Source organism: Gymnoscopelus braueri (genome assembly GCF_963280865.1).
Source record: "Gymnoscopelus braueri genome assembly, chromosome: 21".
In the NCBI taxonomy this organism is placed as follows: Eukaryota; Metazoa; Chordata; class Actinopteri; order Myctophiformes; family Myctophidae; genus Gymnoscopelus; species Gymnoscopelus braueri.
In genome coordinates, this window is record NC_137623.1 from 1584229 (window position 1) to 1604682 (window position 20454).

Sequence of the window (20454 nt, forward strand, 5' to 3'; positions counted from 1 at the left end):
ATATATATATATATATATTTGGCGGCCCCTCTTGTAGTAACTCTGAGGACCCCCTAGGGGTCCCGGACCCCCTGTTGAAGACCCTTTGCTCTACAGTGTTGTTGTTAAGCTGTCGCGCCGCAGTGCTTCTACGTAGGTGGTTCTACGTGGGCTAGTAGTGCCGTAGTGCTGTAGTGCTTCTATGTAGGTGGTTCTACTGTACGTGGGCTAGTAGTGCCGTAGTGCCGTAGTGCTTCTATGTAGGCTTCTGGTCTTTCCTGGCTTTGCCCGAGGAATCTATTTTAAAAGGAAGAGACGCCAACGTCGTTTCGTCTGTCCTGCAATTCCAGCCGGCAGATTGGTCTCACTGGGTGTCAGACAGACTCACACCGGAAGTTCAGTGAAATAACATTGGAGTCTATGAGACTCTGACGCAGTGAGCCTGACAGCCTCATCCTTAAATAATATAAATACTGAATCAAGCCACTTAAAACACTGTCTGGGAGTGAGACACAAAAGCCTTGAGTATAGACGTTAATATGACCCCCAAACATGTTAGAGAGTGAAATATCCCTTTAAGTGGTTAAAGATGAGCGACGCAGTCAGATAAACCCCAACAGAGTTATTTAACTCACAGTGTAAACAATGGACTCACTGCAGGAAGTGACTGTTTGATTATAGAGAGGAGAGGAGAGGAGAGGAGAGGAGAGGAGAGGAGAGGAGAGGAGAGGAGAGGAGAGGAAGATCCACCACAAATCATCCACGTTCGCCACGGACAACTTAAGGCCAAGTTGGCCGAGGTTCTCCTGAGGGAATGGGATGTGATGATGAGTGTTTTAGAAAAAACTGAAGTATACAGTAACAGTATTAAAGAATCTGGAAGAAGTATACTCACATTTCTTTACTTAAAGGGATAGTTCACCCACTTTACTTTTTTTCTATGGATTATTCACCCCATGGAAACTTGAATTCATGGATAACTTTTAGTTTGTGTCTCATTCCTAAGCCGGACCGGTCTTTGTGTCTCCTACCGGAACCGCTGCCGGTCATCAAATTATTGTCTTAGGAATGAGACAAAAACGAATAAATATCCATGAATTCAAGTCTCCATGGAGTGACTAATACATAGAGAAAAAGTCATTTTGGGGTGAACTATCCCTTTATGTAAAAGTATCAATACCACACTGTAGAAATACTCTGTTACAAGTAAAAGTGCGATGTTCAAAATTTACTTGGGTAAAAGTGTTCTCATCAAAATATACTTAAAGTACCAAAAGTAAAAGTACTCGTTATGCAGAATGTCCCATTTCACAAGTTTTCAAATGTATTCAATATGTAACATGTACAATATGTACAAATATTTTGATCTACAAGCTTGCAGATCTGCTATTTTCAAATAGCCGCAGAAAATATATGGGGCTGAAGAGGTTATTGTATGTTTTGTGATAATAATAAAAATCTACAAAGTAACTAAAGTCTTCAAATAATTGTAGTGGAGTAAAAGTAAAACAATATTTGTCTCTGAGATGTAGTGGAGTAGAAGTAAAAGTACTGAAAATTGGAAACACTTCAGTAAAGTAAAACATATTTCCAAATTGTACTTAAGTACAATACTTGAGTAAATGTACTTTAGTTACTTTACACCACAGACTGTAGAGAGAGATAGATAAGGTCCATTATGTCCTCATAAATAATCCCTTAATTGTCGTTTTTTTTGGTGAATGAAAGTAAAAGGGCAGAAACACTATAGTTAACTGGTTGTCAAAGTTGGGGTCCAGCCAGGGACCCTGGGGGATCCATGAGAGGGTTCCAAATGGACCCTTACAGTCAGGCCCTCGTTTCCACTAAAACAACTTTGGCTCTAGAACTGATTCCGTTCTAGATTCTTGGAACCGTGGTGCTAGGGCACTATTACACATTTAACACATTCCACGCCAGAGTTTAATATCATAATGTACTCACCAGTGCCAGCGATTTATTGTTGTTTTTTTGTTTTTTTCACGTCGCCACAGACATCGCTAAATCCGTTAAAATCGCACGTTCAACTGTGGTAACTGTCGTGTGGGTAACTGTGGGTAACTGTGGTAACTGTGTGAGACGCCCAGCGAAGACCGTTTCAATCTGCGATCCGCCATCTTGAAGCTACAGCGGTTTATGTTAAAGGAGAGTTCCGGTCATTTTAGCTTGTATGTTTGATGTGTCGCTAATCACTCACCAACATACAAAGGAACGTTGAATAATTCCAGATCTGCCCCTGTTGTTCATTCTGCAGACCGCTTGCAGCGGCATAATGGGAGAGTGTGTAAGAGTGAAAATCGCCTATTTTAACAAATGCAAAGTCTGTTTCTTTCTCCTCGTACTCATTGTGTAGTCTCATGATACTCAAACATGCGCTGCATGTCCCTCATGAGCTAACGCTAATGCAGAAAGACATGACGCTGGTTGCTTGTTTCTCTCACAGACGCCAGGTTCTGCATTTGTTAAAATAGGCGATTTTCACTCTTACACACTCTCCCATTATGCCGCTGCAAGGGGTCTGCAGAATGAACAACAGGGGCAGATCTGGAATTATTCAACGTTCCTTTGTATGTTGGTGAGTGATTAGCGACACATCAAACGTAACCTAAAATGACCGGAACTCTCCTTTAAACAGCGATCAGCGCTGAGAAAAACAACAACCGAGAAAATGGCGATTTAGTTTCCGCTTTAGAGTGGAAGCGGATGGGAGCGAAAATCTCCGGATACGGATATTTCCGTTTCCGGTGGTGCTACAATGAAATGTGTCGTGGCGAACAAGGCCTACAATGAAATGTGAACCTGCGAGCAAAAAAAAAGAAAAAAAAACCATACCACTTCGCGTAGATCTACGCGACTGCATGGCACTCAATGTGTTAAGATGACCAATTTAATCGTCACTCAAATAATTGCGATTGACGATAGCATTTGTTTTACATTGAACATTGAAACATATGAATAATTTGTGTTGGCCTTTTAGACTTCATGATCAAAACTTACACAGGGAAGATATGACAAATAACTTAAAATATACAAAGAAAATACTGACATATTTAATCATTTTCTAAATAGCAGAAATACCAGATCCACAAGCTTACTTGTAACTCTGAGAGTGTACACATGGAACCAAATGGACCCTTACAGGTCTGTAACTCTGAGAGTGTACACATGGAACCAAATGGACCCTTACAGGTCTGTAACTCTGAGAGTGTACACATGGAACCAAATGGACCCTTACAGGTCTGTAACTCTGAGAGTGTACACATGGAACCAAATGGACCTGAGCAGCACTCCAAAATAAGCATCCTTTATTTTGGAGTGCTGCTTTTTTCCACTTCGGTGGTATTTGATTGAAGAATTATACTATATTGTTATTATGGTTGTTTATATTCAACCATCACGTATGTGTATTTATAATACATTATGATATGACATGATAGGAGCCAAGATGTCTCTACTGTAGACCTGATAGCTGATGTTTTGTTCTGGTTCAGCTTGTCTTTGTAGCAGCTACTGCATAACTATGGCTCCAAGTATAATAATGGCTCAAATGTATAAAGAGCTTTTCTAAGAACCCAAAGTCTCTTTACATGAAGAAAAGGAAGGAACCAACTTTATTAACAGATCAATTAAAGGTTAAGCGTCTGAGAGACATCCTAACTGGACCTCGGCTGGTAAAAGATGTCCAGAAGACTTAGGTTTATGGATTTTAAGGTTCTGAAGGAGGGGAAGGCTATGTTATTGTACTTCTGCCCATGATATCATGTATATTAACACCATGATCTCATGTACTTTAAATCATATCCATGATCTCATGTACATTAAAACTTAATAATCACCACCTAGAACATTGTCTCCGACTCTTATTGCCTCATCAATTACTGATCCATCCAGAATTCCTCGACACCCTTTACTACGGGTTTGTACACTCTCAGAGTAACAGACCTGTAAGGGTCCATTTGGTTCCATGTGTACACTCTCAAAGTTACAGACCTGTAAGGGTCCATTTGGTTCCATGTGTACACTCTCAGAGTTACAGACCTGTAAGGGTCCATTTGGTTCCATTTGTACACTCTCAGAGTTACAGACCTGTAAGGGTCCATTTGGTTCCATGTGTACACTCTCAGAGTTACAGACCTGTAAGGGTCCATTTGGTTCCATTTGTACACTCTCAGAGTTACAGACCTGTAAGGGTCCATTTGGTTCCATGTGTACACTCTCAGAGTTACAGACCTGTAAGGGTCCATTTGGTTCCATTTGTACACTCTCAGAGTTACAGACCTGTAAGGGTCCATTTGGTTCCATGTGTACACTCTCAGAGTCACAGACCTGTAAGGGTCCATTTGGTTCCATTTGTACACTCTCTGAGTTACAGACCTGTAAGGGTCCATTTGGTTCCATGTGTACACTCTCAGAGTTACAGACCTGTAAGGGTCCATTTGGTTCCATGTGTACACTCTCAGAGTTACAGACCTGTAAGGGTCCATTTGGTTCCATTTGTACACTCTCTGAGTTACAGACCTGTAAGGGTCCATTTGGTTCCATTTGTACACTCTCTGAGTTACAGACCTGTAAGGGTCCATTTGGTTCCATTTGTACACTCTCAGAGTTACAGACCTGTAAGGGTCCATTTGGTTCCATTTGTACACTCTCTGAGTTACAGACCTGTAAGGGTCCATTTGGTTCCATGTGTACACTCTCAGAGTTACAGACCTGTAAGGGTCCATTTGGTTCCATTTGTACACTCTCAGAGTTACAGACCTGTAAGGGTCCATTTGGTTCCATGTGTACACTCTCAGAGTTACAGACCTGTAAGGGTCCATTTGGTTGGACCCCAGGAAGAGTAGCCAGGAGTAGCCAGGAAGAGTAGCTGCTGCTAAGGTAGTAGCTAATGGGGATCCAAATAAACAAATAAAATAAACAGTAAGGGTCCATTTGGTTCCATGTGTACACCCTCAGAGTTATGGGGGTCCTTGAAATCTAGTTAGTTCCAGGGAGCCACATATCTGCTATTTTCAAACATTTTGGTACTTTTACTATGGGTACTTTAAGTATATTTTGATGCCAATACTTTTGTACATTTACTCAAGTAACATTTTGAACACCGGCCTTTTACTTGTAACAGAGTATTTTATATATTGTGGTATTACTACTTTTAAAGGTCAAGACCACTTTGGTAGAGGTTTGGGTTGTGTAGTTACCTTGCCATGATGTAACTCCAAAGGTGGACAAGAAATTAAAAAAAATTGCTCCATTGATTAGAAATTGATAATTCAAAATATGCTCCTCATTGACTTACATTGTACGGTAAAACAACTCTCAAAGTCACTCTTTTAGCACATAAACGAACGCAAACAAAGCTGATTCAGACAATATAGAACATCACCAAACCCAGTATTGTTAGTTATTTTTATAAAAATGTCAACTTCCTGTTGATTTTACTATTTGAAGATCTGGATCCGGATCCGCGGATCCAGTCCAGGTTTTCTACTTATTAAAAATGGCAAAATCTACAGGAAGTTGACATTTTTATTAAAAAAAACAAACAATACTGGGTTTGGTGATGTTCTATATTGTCTGAATCAACTTTGTTTGCGTTCGTTTATGTGCTAAAAGAGTGACTTTGAGAGCTGTTTCACCGTACAATGTAAGTCAATGAGGAGCATATTTTGAATTATCAATTTCTAATCAATGGAGCAATTATTTTTGATTTCTTGCCCACCTTTCAAGTTACATCATGGCAAGGTAACTACACAACCCAAACCTCTACGTGGTCTTACCCTGTAATAGTAAAATATCTGAGTACTTCTTCCACCACTGCCACAGAGCTGAGCCTTTCTCTCTGCAGTACAGCTGGTCAGCAGAAGTGAAGTGGTTGAGTTGAGAGCGCTGTGTTCTTCACCCACAGTCAGACACTGATCACATGACCACGATCACATGACCCAGTGAGAATGATGAGATCAGTTATAAGTTATAACCTAAAACCCTTTAAAGTGTTTAAACCTGGGATGTGTTGTCAATAGAGCCTTCACTGTGTTCCTCATGATGTCTGACCTCGTGTGTGCGTGTGCGTGTGCGTGTGCGTGTGCGTGTGTGTGTGTGTGTGTGTGTGCGTGTGCGTGTGTGTGCGTGTACAGGCAGGCTAAGAAGACGGTGACATGCACCAGACTAGAGGCCATCTTTCAAAAGCCTTCAGACATAATAACACACCCCCACAAAAGTGCACAGCGACACACGCACGCACGCACGCACGCACGCACGCACGCACGCACGCACGCACGCACGCACGCACACACACACACACACACACACACACACACACACACACACACACACACACACACACACACACACACACACACACACACACACACACACACACACACACACACACACACACACACACACGTTAAACTGTGTGGTACATGTGTTGACATTCGGTGGGCTTCATGTCTCAGACACATAATTTCACTTTCTAACATGTTTTGGGATCATTTTAACGTCTTTATTACTCAGGATTCTGTTGTTAAGTTTCTTGATATTCATATATTTGCAGTGGGTTGAAGAGCAGCACCACGAGGCTCTGGAACAGCTTTTATTATCCAGCAGTAGTAAGGCTGTGTAATGAGAACGGAGCGTGTGGACACTCAGCACTGAACTCACTGAACAATGTCTTTAAACCATTAAAAAACCTGCCACGCATCTGTGTCACTTTTTTGATTTGAGCTAAAAAAGCATTATTTTACACTTTGGGCTATTCAAAAATAGCCGATCTACAAGCTCGTAGCGTGGCACTCGGTTCACGAGAAATCGTGAAAATGTGTGCAAATCTTTGAATATATTTTTTCTTTTAAAGCGAACATTAACTCAAATCTTTGCTTCTGGGGGGGGTCCCTGGAACAACATATTTTGAGGTGGGGGTCCGCGGCCAAATTCATATCATTTTGGGGGTCCTTGACATGAAAAGGTTTGAGGACCACTGATATAGAAACATAAATGTTTCAGAAAACCGTTTAGGATTTAGAAGACATTTTGCGGAATCGGAACCGCAGGCCTCAATGGGTTAATGATCTGATCAATGTTTTAATTGGACTCCTCCCCATTATGAACACATTCTTCTCTTAATAAATCATTATGTATATTAGCCACTCTCTTAAATGCACTTTACTGTATTTCTGTTCTATTCTATCTATCTTTTTTAACTGCATTAGTGGGCCTGCACAATGAAGCATTCCACCTGTATTACCTGTGATGTGATGTGTCAATAAAGTTATTCTGATTCTGAAGTACTCACATTAAAGGGATAGTTCACCCAAAAGGACTTTTTTTCCTCCTACAGCATCTATCAGTCACTCCATGGAGACTTGAATTCATGGATATTATTTAGTTTGTGTCTCATTCCTAAGACAATGATTTGATGACCAGCGGACCGGTAGGAGACACAAAGAGTCTCCTTTGTGTCTCCTACCGGAACCATCATCAAATTATTGTCTTGGGAATGTGATAAAAACTAAATAATATCCATGAATTCAAGTCTCCATGGAGTGACTGATAGATGGGAAAACCCCACTAGATATGAGCTGTCATTGAGCAGGTTAGTGATGTCAGCTGGTGTCATGTCATGTGACAGGTTAGTGATGTCAGCTGGTGTCATGTCATGTGACAGCTACACACTGTGTTCAGTGGTGGATAAATAGTTTTTTTACTTAAGTAAAAGTATCAATATTACAATACAAAATATACTCTGTTACAAGTAAGTCCGGAATAAAAAAATTTACTTGGGTAAAAGTTCAAAGGTATCGGTATCAAAATGTACTTAAAGTACCAAAAGTAGAAAGTACTCATTATCATTATCATTATCTCAACGCCTCGCAGTGCGAGGCGTTGAGAGCTTGTAGATCTGCTATTTTGGGCAAAGAGGCTATAGGTGTAGAGGGAAAAAAGAGCAGACTAAGTAAAAACAAAACTTTAATCGAAAACACAATTTAATACAATATAGAGTAGGGGGTCCCTGCTTCATCTCTCTCTCAGCTAGGGGGTCCCTGCTTCATCTCTCTCTCAGCTAAGGGGTCCCTGCTTCATCTCTCTCTCAGCTAAGGGGTCCCTGCTTCATCTCTCTCTCAGCTAGGGGGTCCCTGATTCATCTCTCTCTCAGCTAAGGGGTCCCTGATTCATCTCTCTCTCAGCTAGGGGGTCCCTGTCCTGAAAACGTTGAAGACCCCCTGATATACAGGCTACAAGCTCTCAACGCCTTACATGTTTTCACTCATGAATGATATAGGATTAAAGTGACTGGAGTTATTATTTTTTTCCCTATTAGTCACCCCATGGAGACTTGAATTCATGGATATTTATTAGTTTTTGTCTCGAGTCATTCCTAAGACAATGATTTGATGACCGGCAGCGGTTCCGGTAGGAGACACAAAGAGTCTCCTTCAGGGACGCGGGAAGTGGGGTGCTGAGGGTGCTGCAGCACCCCTGGTGGTGGGGAAGAGAAAGAAAAAAAATTGAAAAAATGTTGATTTTTTTTTTTTTTTTTTTATTAAACAAATACATATCATTTTAAAAGTCTATATACACACTTATATATTAAAACAATGATGTATTTAACTTTGGGGAATAAAATATTTGTTGAAAAAGGTGAAAAAACGTGAAAAATGTGAAAACAATCGAGGGACACATGTGAAAAAAAATCGCGCGCATGCGGAGTCCCCCGCCAAGCCCAGCCCCCCTTGGCATAAATGACTTCCAGCGTCCCTGGTCTCCTTTGTGTCTCGCTGGTCATTAATTATTGTCTTAGGAATGAGGCAAAAACTAAAACATATCCATGGATTCAAGTCTCCATGAGGTGACTAATCAATAAGAAAAAAAAAGTCATTTTGGGGTGAACTATCCCTTTAAAGGGCTAGACCACCTTGGTAGAGGTTTGGGTTGTGTAGTCACCAGCCATGATGTAACAACAAAAGTGTGCGAGAAATCCACAATCATTTCTACATTGACTAGAAATTGATCATTTAAAATATGCTCCTCATTGACTTACATTGTTCGGTGAAGAGGCTCAGGAGCAGCTCTGTTAGTCTGTAAACAAACACAAACTAATGCTAATTCAGACAATATAGAAACATCACCAAACATTCAACTTCCTGTTGATGTTGCCATTCATTAGGGAAGAAAACCCGGACTGGATCCGTGGATCTGGATCTTCAGACAGGAAGTTTTGTATTAAAACATTTGTATTAAAAAGTAAACAGTAGTGGGTTTGGTGATGTTCTACATTGTCTGAATCAGCTTTGTTTGTGTTCGTTTATGTGCTAATAGAGTGACTTTGAGATCTGTTTCAGCGTACAATGTAAGTCAATGAGGAGCATATTTTAGATTTCTTGTCCACCTTTGGAGTGACATCATGGCATCAAGGTGACTACACAACCCAAAAGTGGTCTGGCCCTTTAAAGGACAACTTTGTTTTTTTACAACCAAGGTTTATATTTTAGCTTGTAATTAAAGTAAATAAAAGATGAGTGTTATTTTTTTTTCATTCACTGCTTTCTATAGTTTTAGTAATTTTCGCAATATTTTTTACATTCTGTCCGGTGGCTAAATATGCCTTTTTTAACACAATAAAAAAGGTCCTGTGGTCTTTGATGGCCAGATGTGAGTTATTGGGGGCTAGAAGAGCTACTGTAAATGATAATAAAGAAAACACCTGGTTATTGTGTAAAAAAATACATATTTAGCCACCGGATAGAATGCCCCGCCCACTGTAAAAAAAAGATCCCGAAAATTGCTAAAACTATAGAAAGCAGTAAATTAATTTTTTTTAACATTCATCTTTTATTTACTTTAATTACAAGCTAAAATATAAACCTTGGGGGGTCCCCCGCCTCCCCGGACCACCACATTCTGAGAACCACTCCACTGACCTAACTTTTTTTTTATTCAAAATTTGTATCCCGCGATTTTTGTAACCCATTTTTTTCACCTGGTGCCAATTTCCTAAGTGATCCTGGGCGCTACACCAGCACTACACCAGCACTACACCAGTCCTACACCAGCCCTACACCAGCACTACACCAGTCCTACACCAGCCCTACACCAGCACTACACCAGTCCCCCACAGTAGGGAGGCCAGGGCCGAGCTCATGCTTCCTTCAGGCATGAGAGCCAACTGACCTTCTTATCACCTGACAGGGGGGAGTTTCCCCGGTAGGACGTAGCGCGTGGAAGGAACACGTTATTCCAACCAGTTCCCTTCTCCTCCATCAGGCGCCCCGGCTGTCATGGGGGAGGCGGTATAGTGACCAGGATTACTACATGTTTTTGTGAGGGTATTAACTACCCTTGGAGACACGGGGAGAACATGCAAACTCCACACAGGGTAGGACCTTTCGCCAACCCCACCTAGGGTATGGGCGCTGATGACGCGGAGGAGAAGACACGCCCCCAGCGCCCACAGCGTCCCCCGGCGGGAATCGAACCCAGGACCTTCTAGCTGTGAGGCGACAGCGCTACCGACTGCGCCACCGTGCGTCCTAGTCCACTGACCTAACTTAACCCACTGCTACCCACTGTCTGTTCCTCTGGGGGGGGCTTCAGGAACTGCTCTGACCAGATCATCTACAAACAGGATGCTTTGCATTCTAAAAACGCTCTAAAATGTTTCACAATCTTCCAAAATGTTCAAGATATTTTGAAAAATTAATCCTGTTGATTACCTTTGATGCAGTTTAATGGTCTCTTTTTTTTTGGTATTAAAATGGTCTTAAAGATATATTTCACTTTACAAAAAAAATTTGGGTCATTTTATCGTCTACTCAGGCTTTTGATTCAGTATTTAGATATTTGATATTCATTTTATCAGACACGCCCCCTTCCTATACAAACCCATTATAACTTCGAACTCCATTTTAAGATGTTAGTAAACACCCGTCCTTGGTTCTGGTGACTGATATTGTCCTTCTAATACGTAAAAGGACCATGTTTTTTCAATTACCTTTTTCATTTATTTTTAATATTGTTTTTGGAAAATGAAAAAAATTAAATACAATAACAAACTTAAATTAAATATGTCCAACCCCCAGGTTGAGAACCACACTGCTCTAGTGGGCAGACAGTCAGCATACAGTCACATCATTACAATGCCAATACTTAAATCAATACTACTAGAAAAAGTGCTCCTCGGAGCACAGGTCTCCGCCAGGTCAGGTAGGTTATTATGGCCTCCTGGTGGCGCTATAATAGGCCAATGTGAAAAGGGTGCCATTTATTCTCATTTATTCTTAGGCCTTTCACGGCAATCAGACACTGCATTCATGATTTGAGGCATTTTGTTGAAAACGGACCAATTCTGCAAACTTTGGAAGCCAACCTTAGCCAATCAGGAGGGAATATGGGAAATGGGACAGATCCGTGGTGATCACATGACTATAGAGATACTGTGTACTGATTTGCATGACGTTTGGATAAAATCTGTTGGAGTAATATCAGAAAATGGGTTTGCACAAATCGGCCTCCTGGTGGCGCTATAACAGTGTGAAAAATGTGGGGCAGAGGTTCTGAATTGGCATCCAGGGAGTGTGTGTGCACAGTATCGCAGCGACCGGGCCAACAGTGCCGGAGATTAGCTGCTCGCACACGGACAGGACACACGGACACACGGACGGACGGACGGACGGACGGACGGACAGGGGGTAAAACATACTCTCTCGCCATGCCTTTTGGCCTGGCGGAGACAATAATAATGATGCCAATACTTTTGTACTTTTACTACAAGTACATTTTTGTAATTCCGGACTTTTGCTTGTATGAGTATTTCTACAATATTGCAGTATTGAGTTGGGGGGAATGGACCCTCCTTGGGTCCCGACCCCCATGTTGAGAACCACAGTGCTGTAGTGGGCAGACAGTCAGTAACAGTCACATTATTATGTTCCACTCCCACGCGCGGATGTGTTTTTTCCTCAATGGCTGAACCGAAGGCATGAGAGACTCTGGATATACCGGCCTGCTGGCTGTCTGTCTCTCTCTCTCTCTCTCTCTCTCTCTCTCTCTCTCTCTCTCTCTCCCTGTATACCTCTCTCTCCCTGTATACCTCTCTCTCCCATAACACAACCTCTCTCTCTCCCTGTATAACACAACCTCTCTCTCCCTGTATAACATTACCTCTCTCTACCACGCTGTTACTGTACATCAGAACAGAACCATGCACATCTGGACCGGGCTGTGCTGACCCTATACAACCATCCAGATGTGCAGAGGAGAGAGAAACGCCCCCCCCCTCTCTCTCTCTCTCTCTCTCTCTCTCTCTCTCTCTCTCTCTCTCTCTCTCTCTCTCTCTCTCTCTCTCTCTCTCTCTCTCTCTCTCTCTCTCTCTCTCTCACACACACAATACATAGAACACAGTATCTTACCCATTTAGGACGCTCGTTGTCTCTGTGCTCCGGTAGGAGAAAGAGGAGAAGGAGGAGGAGGAGAAGCAGCAGGAGGAGGTGGTGGTAGGCTATCGGAGGAGGTGCTGCTGCCTGCAGTAGAGTGTGTAGAACAGGAGGTAGAGATCCGGTGTGTTTTATTGTAGAAGAGAACCGTTAGAAGCGGACTAACGGCTCTAGAAGGACTAACGGCTCTAGAAGGACTAACGGCTCTAGAAGGACTAACGGCTCTAAAGACGGACTAACGGCTCTAGAAGGACTAACGGCTCTAGAAGGACTAACGGCTCTAGAAGGACTAACGGACGGTTAGCGGACCTCAGAGAGGACCTCCTCCACACAGAGTAGAGTCAGCTGGAACCATGATATCTGGTCCTTCCGTCTTCTAGCTGCTGTCACTGATGTACACACACTCTGCTACACACTCCCACCACTCCTTTCTGAGCTCGCTCTCTCTCTCTCTCTCTCTCTCTCTCTCTCTCTCTCTCTCTCTCTCTCTCTCTCTCTCTCTCTCCTCTCTCTCTCTCTCTCTCTCTCTCTCTCTCTGTTCCTGGCAGCAGTCGCACCTATCTATACGGCGCACACACACACGTCTCGCGAGATCTCGTCAGAACAGACAGAACCCCCCAAAATAGCTCTTCCTCCCCAGAAGACATTATGAATGACATCTGATTAATGAATCAACATGTCATGTAATAATATATATATATATAATATCCTTCTACATGTTCCAATCACTGATACATTGTGGGCAAAAATGTAATATCCCCAAGTGATTTTTTTCTTGACATTAGACTGCACTATGTAAGCAACATTATCAGTAGTGGAAAAAGTACTCAAATGTTTTACTTAAGTATCAATACTGTAGAAGTACTCAGCTGTTACAAGTAAAAGTCCCAAATTCAAAATTGACTTGAGTGAAAGTATAAAAGTATTGGTATCAAAATGTACTTAAAGTACCAAAAGTAAAAGTACTAAAATGTTTTAAAAATAGCAGATCTAAAGCTCACAATGTGACGTGTTGTGAGCTTGTAGATCTGCTATTTTCTAATAGCCTATGTATAAAATAGAGCTGAAGTGGTTAAGTACAGTACTTGAGTATGTTTTGCACCCTGTCCGTCCGTCCGTGTGTCCTTCTGTCTCTGAACAGCTAATCTCTGGCACCGTTGGCTTGTGCACACACTCCTGGATGCCAATTCAGAACCACTATTTTTTCACATGGGCCTGTTATAGCGCCACCAGGAGGCCGAATTGTGCAAAACACATTTATTTGACAGTACTCCTACAGATTTTGTCCAGAAATCCCAAATATCGGTACACAGCATCTATTTAGTCATTAAACCAAACAGGTCTTTCAGATTGTTCATATTCCATCCTGAAATTGGCTTCCAAAGTTTGCGAGAGAGCTCCATTTTGAACAAAATGCCTCAAATCATGAACATCAGATGCAATTCCCGTGAAATGTTGCACGTACATTCTCACTAAGCAGAGGAAGACATGCCAGTTGAAAATGTTCAAATCAGCCTCATGGTGGCGCTATAACAGGCCAATTCATGTTTTTACCTACAGTATAACTGCACCGATCTATGTTAAACTTTGTATGTGCACTCCCTAGAGGACAAGGGAAAACCTTTGCTCTGCATTTTTCACATCTGCCCTTTATAGCGCCACCAGCAGGACTTATGTAAAAAAAAAAATGATATTAAGCCTTCAGATTTTATCCAAATTTCACACACACCGGTACACATGATCTCTACAGTCATGTGATCAAGACGGATCTGTTTGAGTCGTCATGTTCAATCCTGATTGGCTTTGAAGGTTGCAGGAGGGGCCCGTTTGGAACAAAATGAGGCAAATCATGAACGCAGCATCCGATTGGGGTGAAACTTTGCACCCACATTCGTGCTACGTTGAGGAACAAATGCCACCCTTTTCACATTGCCCTATTATAGCGCCACCAGGAGGCCGAAACTTTTTATTTTTATATTACTCCTACAAATGTTGTCCCAACATCATGCAAATCGGTACATATTATCTCTATAGTCATGTGATCAAGACGGTTCCTTCAGATTTTTCATATTCCATCCTGATAGGCCGATTCCGAACATTTCTGGCCCACAATAACCTACCTGACCTGGCGGAGACCTGTGCTCCGAGGAGCACTTCTTCTAGTTTATAAACTGTATTTACCTCACCTTGGGTATAGTGAGGGGAAGGATCCCTGGAGGGGTGGCCATTCTATGGCACAAAAAGCTTGACTCTATGATTAAGGTCATTAGACTTGACACAGATTGGTGTATAGCTGTGGAGTGTAGAGTAAACAACAAAGTGGTCACTATACTTAATGTTTATACACCATTTGAAAGTCAACAGAATGAGGATGAATACCTGAACAGATTAGCTTTTATTAATTCTTTTATTTTAGACAATCAAACTACCTGTGTCTATGTCATGGGTGATATGAATGCCGACCTCTCTGATAAGCACTCAATGTTTGCTAATCATATGATTAATTTCTGTGAGGATAATAACCTCATAATATCCAGTCAGGTGTTGTTGCCTGCAGAAAGTTACACCTATATAAGTGAAGCATGGCACACAACTTCTTGGCTCGACCACTGTATCAGTACTGCTGATGCTCATGCTATTGTAGAATCTATGGAGATTGTCTATGAGGTATCCATGTCAGACCATGTCCCTGTAGTGGTAGTGCTTGATGTGGACAGACTTCCTGAAATGACCAAAGAGGTTAATAGTGCCGTTAAAACAAAACTAGATTGGTCCAAACTCTCAAAAAATGATGTACTGACTTATTTTGGGAGAACTAATGATCTGTTCAGTGATGTATTGTTGCCCTATGATGCAATTTTATGTGCCGATGTAAACTGTAAAATAAATAATCATAGCAAGGACCTCTGTGCTCTCTATGACTGTATAGTGGGGGCTATGTATGAGGCCAGCAGACCTCTTTTTCTGCAAAAGAATAGTATCAAAAAAGTAAAGCCGGGGTGGAACAAGTATGTGGCAGCCCATCACGCAGAAGCTAAGCAGGCCCATAAGGCGTGGGTCCTGGCTGGTCGCCCCAGACAGGGACCAGTCCTGGACCATAAAAAGAATACTAATACTCTTTTTAAATCAGCTGTGCGCCATATCGGTAGGCACGAGGATAAAATGAGAGCAGATTCTATGGCTGACAAGTTACTTGGCCATAATGTAAATGGGTTCTGGAAGGAGGTGAGAGCTCTAAACAGAAATAATGCTATCTTACCTTGCAACATGGAGGGTGTCTCTGGGGAGAATAATATAGTAGAGCTCTGGAGGGAACACTACTACCAGGCATTTAATTGTGTCAAAAGTGACCCATATGAATTGGACAACATTATTAGTAGTTCTGCCATTGGTTTCTCAGCTAATGAGGTTCGCAAAGCTATAGAACAGTTAAAAGATAATAAAGCTAGTGGCTCTGACAATATCACTGCTGAGCACCTTAAACATGCCAGTCCTAAGGTTGCGGTCCTTCTGGCTATCTGCCTTACTGGACTTATGACTCATGGGGTACTGCCAAATTCCATGTTGTCTGTCACCCTGGTGCCCGTGATTAAAGACAAAGCGGGCAAGGTGGGGAGCTTGGACAATTACAGACCTATAGCTCTCGCTAGTGTAATGTCCAAGGTCCTGGAAAGAGTCCTATTAGATCGACTTTCTTCTTTTTTTAATACTACAGACAATCAGTATGGGTTTAAGGCAAAGCATGGTACTGATCTTTGTATATATGCACTGAAAGAAGTCATTAAAAAATACAGAAGCCAGAATTCCTCTGTCTTAGTTGGTCTGGTTGATGCGTCACGTGCTTTTGACCGGGTCAACCATCAGAAACTGTTTTTAAAGCTAAAAGAAAGGGGAGTGCCTGATAGCATTACACGCATCTTGGCATACTGGTATGCTAACCAGAGCATGCAGGTCAGATGGGGTAGTGGGGTGTCGGCTCCCTTTTCTGTCAGTAATGGGGTCCGGCAAGGGAGTTTACTCTCACCAGCCCTGTTCAATTTATATATGAACGATCTCTCTGTCCAGTTAAATCACTGTAATACAGGTTGCAAGATTGGGGACACCCTAATTAACCACCTGTTGTATGCGGATGATCTGGTTATACTTTCTCCCAGCAGTGCTGGGTTTCAACAGCTGCTAAACATTTGTACAGAGTATGGTGTAACGTTTGATGTCAAATACAATGCAAAAAAAAGTGTGGTCATGGCATGCAGGACAAGGGAAGACAAAAACCTTTCCTTTCCATCCTTCTACCTTGCTGGGCAAGTGCTACCTGTGTGTAGCAAAGCTAAGTATTTGGGACATGTCATAACAGACCAGTTGACGGATGATGATGATCTGTATAGGCAGCCTCGAACACTTTATGCTCAAGCTAATATGCTGGGGAGGAAATTTAATTCCTGTTCTGTTGAGGTAAAGGCTAACCTCTTTAGAGCTTATTGTACTCCCTTATATACTGCCCCTCTATGGGTTAAGTTTAAGCAGGCTAGCTTGTATAAACTACAGGTTGCCTATAATGACTGCTTGCGGCTACTGATGAGAAAACCTAGGTGGAGCAGTGCTAGTGAGCTGTTCTGCAACCTGGGTATTAGCACTTTTCAAGCTCTTCGGAGAAATCTAATGTATAAATTTATGTGTCGGTTGAATGAGTCTCAGAACTCTATTATTGGATTATTGGTCAATCCCTGCCACAGTGATACTCGTTATCAGTCTCCTTTCTGGGAACACTGGTACGATTGCCTTATTTATAGCTGATGTTTTACGACTGTACTGTCTAATATTTTTGTACTTTTATATGTTTTTATGTGTCTTGTTCTTATTGGACCATGTGTCTGCTAAATAAAGTTGATTGATTGATTGATTGATTGATTGTAGAGATAGGCCTACCTTTTGTTTCTAGGGTCTATATTATTTTTTATAAAATAAAATAAAAACATCATCTAATCATAGTGAAAACATAATACTCTATATTAGGGTTGGGACGATATGGGTATCTCAAGATACGATATCTGTGGCGATATTAGGCCCTCGATAAAAATAATATCACGATATTCGATATATTGCGATATCACGATATATTGCATGAAATTTCACCAACGATATATCACGATAGTCCTTGTATTCAATTCATAAACACATAAAATAGCACCAAACAGTTCAAAATCATAATCACACAAATACAGAGTCGGAAAATAAACGTATTAAAAAATATATATATATTAATATCGATATTTTTCAGCAGTATATCGATGAATTATCGCGGGAGGAAGTATCGCGATATCGATATATTGTCCCACCCCTACTCTATATTCTATAAGCTCAGAAAAGCAGTTCAGTAGAGAACCTTTCTCTCTCTCTCTCTCTCTCTCTCTCTCTCTCTCTCTCTCTCTCTCTCTCTCTCTCTCTCTCTCTCTCTCTCTCTCTCTCTCTCTCTCCTTACATGCTCTCCCACTCATGACTCATCATGACTATCACGCACGCACGCACGCACGCACGCACGCACGCACGCACGCACGCACGCACGCACGCACGCACGCACGCACGCACGCACGCACGCACGCACGCACGCACGCACACACACACACACACACACACACACACACACACACACACACACACACACACACACACACACACACACACACACACAGAGGTGTCAGTATGGTGGTTGGTGAGGCTATAAGCTCAGTGTATTGTCATCCAGGCTCTCATACAGATACACACAGAATGTGCTGCATTCAGCAGAATGCTTTTTATAGCAGAGAGTTTGGCTAGTGGAACATAAGGCTGTCTCTCTCTCTATTTGGAGCTTTTGTATATATTATACTTTATATATTATAGCAAAACAAACAAACAGTTATTAAGTCCAATGCAATGCCATTTAAAATGGCATTGTGTAAAAGCTCAAACCAAAATGTATTATGTGTCAGTTGGTTCTCAAACTTTTTCAAGTCGGGCGCTCTGGTGGCGGCGGCGCAGTGGTTAAGTCCCTGCCCACCACCACGGAGGTTGTGGGTCTGAATCCACCGTGGTGCATCCGGCTTTGACGGGGGTCTGTGTGAACACAACTGACCTGTGTTCAGGGGAGGTAAGCCAGGCGGGGAGGAGGAGGAGGAGGAGGAGGAGGAGGGTGATAAATGTCATAGTATGTACTCCTATGGGCTGGGGAGGGCGGAGTAGGACGAAGGCTCTACGTCCTCCTGGTGGGGGCTCCTCACTGGCAGGTGAGTCAGTAGGATTCGACAGCAGTGACGACACAGAGATGTGTGAGGAGAGGAATTCATTGGCATAACGACTAAATTGGGGAGAAAAAAGGACAAAAAAAAAAATTACTACATTTTTTATTTAAAAAAAAACTTTTTCAAGTCAAGGGCCCCCATGTACTTGGCCACGGACCCCCCCCCCCCCCATCTGAAAAGTGTTTGTGCCAGGGAGACCCCCAGAAGAAGGGATTTATACAAATAAAAGTATATATTTTCGATATTTTTCAAAAATGTTCCAAAATAGCAGATACAGGCAGGTACAAGCTCGCAGCTCGGCACCAAGTGTGAGCTCGTAGATCTTGTAGATCTGCAATGTTTTGAATAGCCAACATTTTTAAAAATATTATAAATGGATAAAGTGGTTAAAATGATTGTAATGCTAGGTCAACAACTTTTGCTGAGGACCCCCAGAAACAACCCCTAAGGACTCCTGGGGGTCCCCGGACCCTACTTTCATAACCACTGGTGTATGTGAGTCTACGACTTCAACTAAAAGGGGGCCCCTCCTCCCCGCCAGGCCGGGTGGGCCGAGCTGTGTAAGGTGTGGGTTGGAGCTGAGGAATCTGTGTCAGGGAAACAACAGTTAGACACACATACTTTTTAACATGTGTGGCAGTGGCTCCCCCTATGGGCTGGAAGAGAAAGTGTTTCTGGATGTTGGGAGCGAATGGATGTTTGCCTTCATGATACAATGAGGCCTATATGGTCACGCGCGCGCGCACACACACACACACACACACACACACACACACACACACACACACACACACACACACACACACACACACACACACACACACACACACACACACACACACACACACACACACACACAATTCAATTCAATTCAATTCAAAGGGCTTTATTGGCATGAGAAAACATACGTTTACATTGCCAAAGCAGAAAGCACAATACAACAATACAGCAATACAATCAAAACAAAAAATATGTACATTTGAAAGTCAGAATCTTCAATAGATCAATTTCTATGTACCAAGATCACTGGGTGCAGGTATAGTGCCGGAATATACACAATGATTAGTCTTTAGGGTGGTTGTGTTCCGTTTGATATCCTTTTCCTATCACAGCAACTCACGAATCTTGCTGCTGTGTTTGCACATTGTTGTGCGCCCAACAGATATGGGAGTTTTTTGTCATTGGTCATGTTTTCAAAATCTCCGTGTGTGGTTGTAATCTGTGGGAAGTATGTGTCTCTGATGTCTTGGTACAATGGACAGACGGTTAGGAAGTGTAGCTCGGTTTCCACTTCATTTTGTGTGCAGTGGGTGCATAGTCTGTCTTCTCTCGGGATACAGGTCTGCCTGTGACGACCTTTCTCGATCGCAAGACTGTGCTCACTGAGTCTGTACCTAGTTAAGATTTTTCTTTGTTTTGGGTCAGTCACGGTGCTCAGGTATTCTGCCACTGCGTATTCTCTGTTTAGGGCCAGATAGCATTCTAGTTTACTCTGCTTTTGTGTTGCTTCTTTCCAGTGTGTCAGGTAGTTTTCCTTTTGCTGTTTTATCATTTGGTTTAGTCCAATGGGTTTTCTATCTCGTGGCTCTGTTTGTGTTTGTGCCCGGAGTTCCAGGGCCAGCTGGCTGAGGGGGCATCTCTCTAGGGTTTCGCTGTGTGTGAGTGCCTTGTTATGGAGTGCATCTAGGTCGCTTTCTTTTAGGTGGTTGTAGAACTTAAGTGCTCTCTTTTTTATTTTGATAATTAGTGGG

At 42.2% G+C, this 20454-nt stretch overlaps 1 protein-coding gene across 1 annotated transcript in view; it reads right to left on the reverse strand.

Moving 5' to 3' along the window:
• Positions 1 to 12632, reverse strand: part of sh3kbp1 (SH3-domain kinase binding protein 1) — a gene marked incomplete at its 3' end in the record, with an annotated part of 71071 nt that extends 58439 nt beyond the window's left edge. Inside the window, 1 exon segment of the mRNA XM_080418309.1 lies at positions 12402 to 12632. Coding sequence (XP_080274435.1) covers positions 12402 to 12405 — 4 coding nt within the window. The 5' untranslated portion in view covers positions 12406 to 12632.
• Positions 12633 to 20454: the final 7822 nt, after the last annotated feature.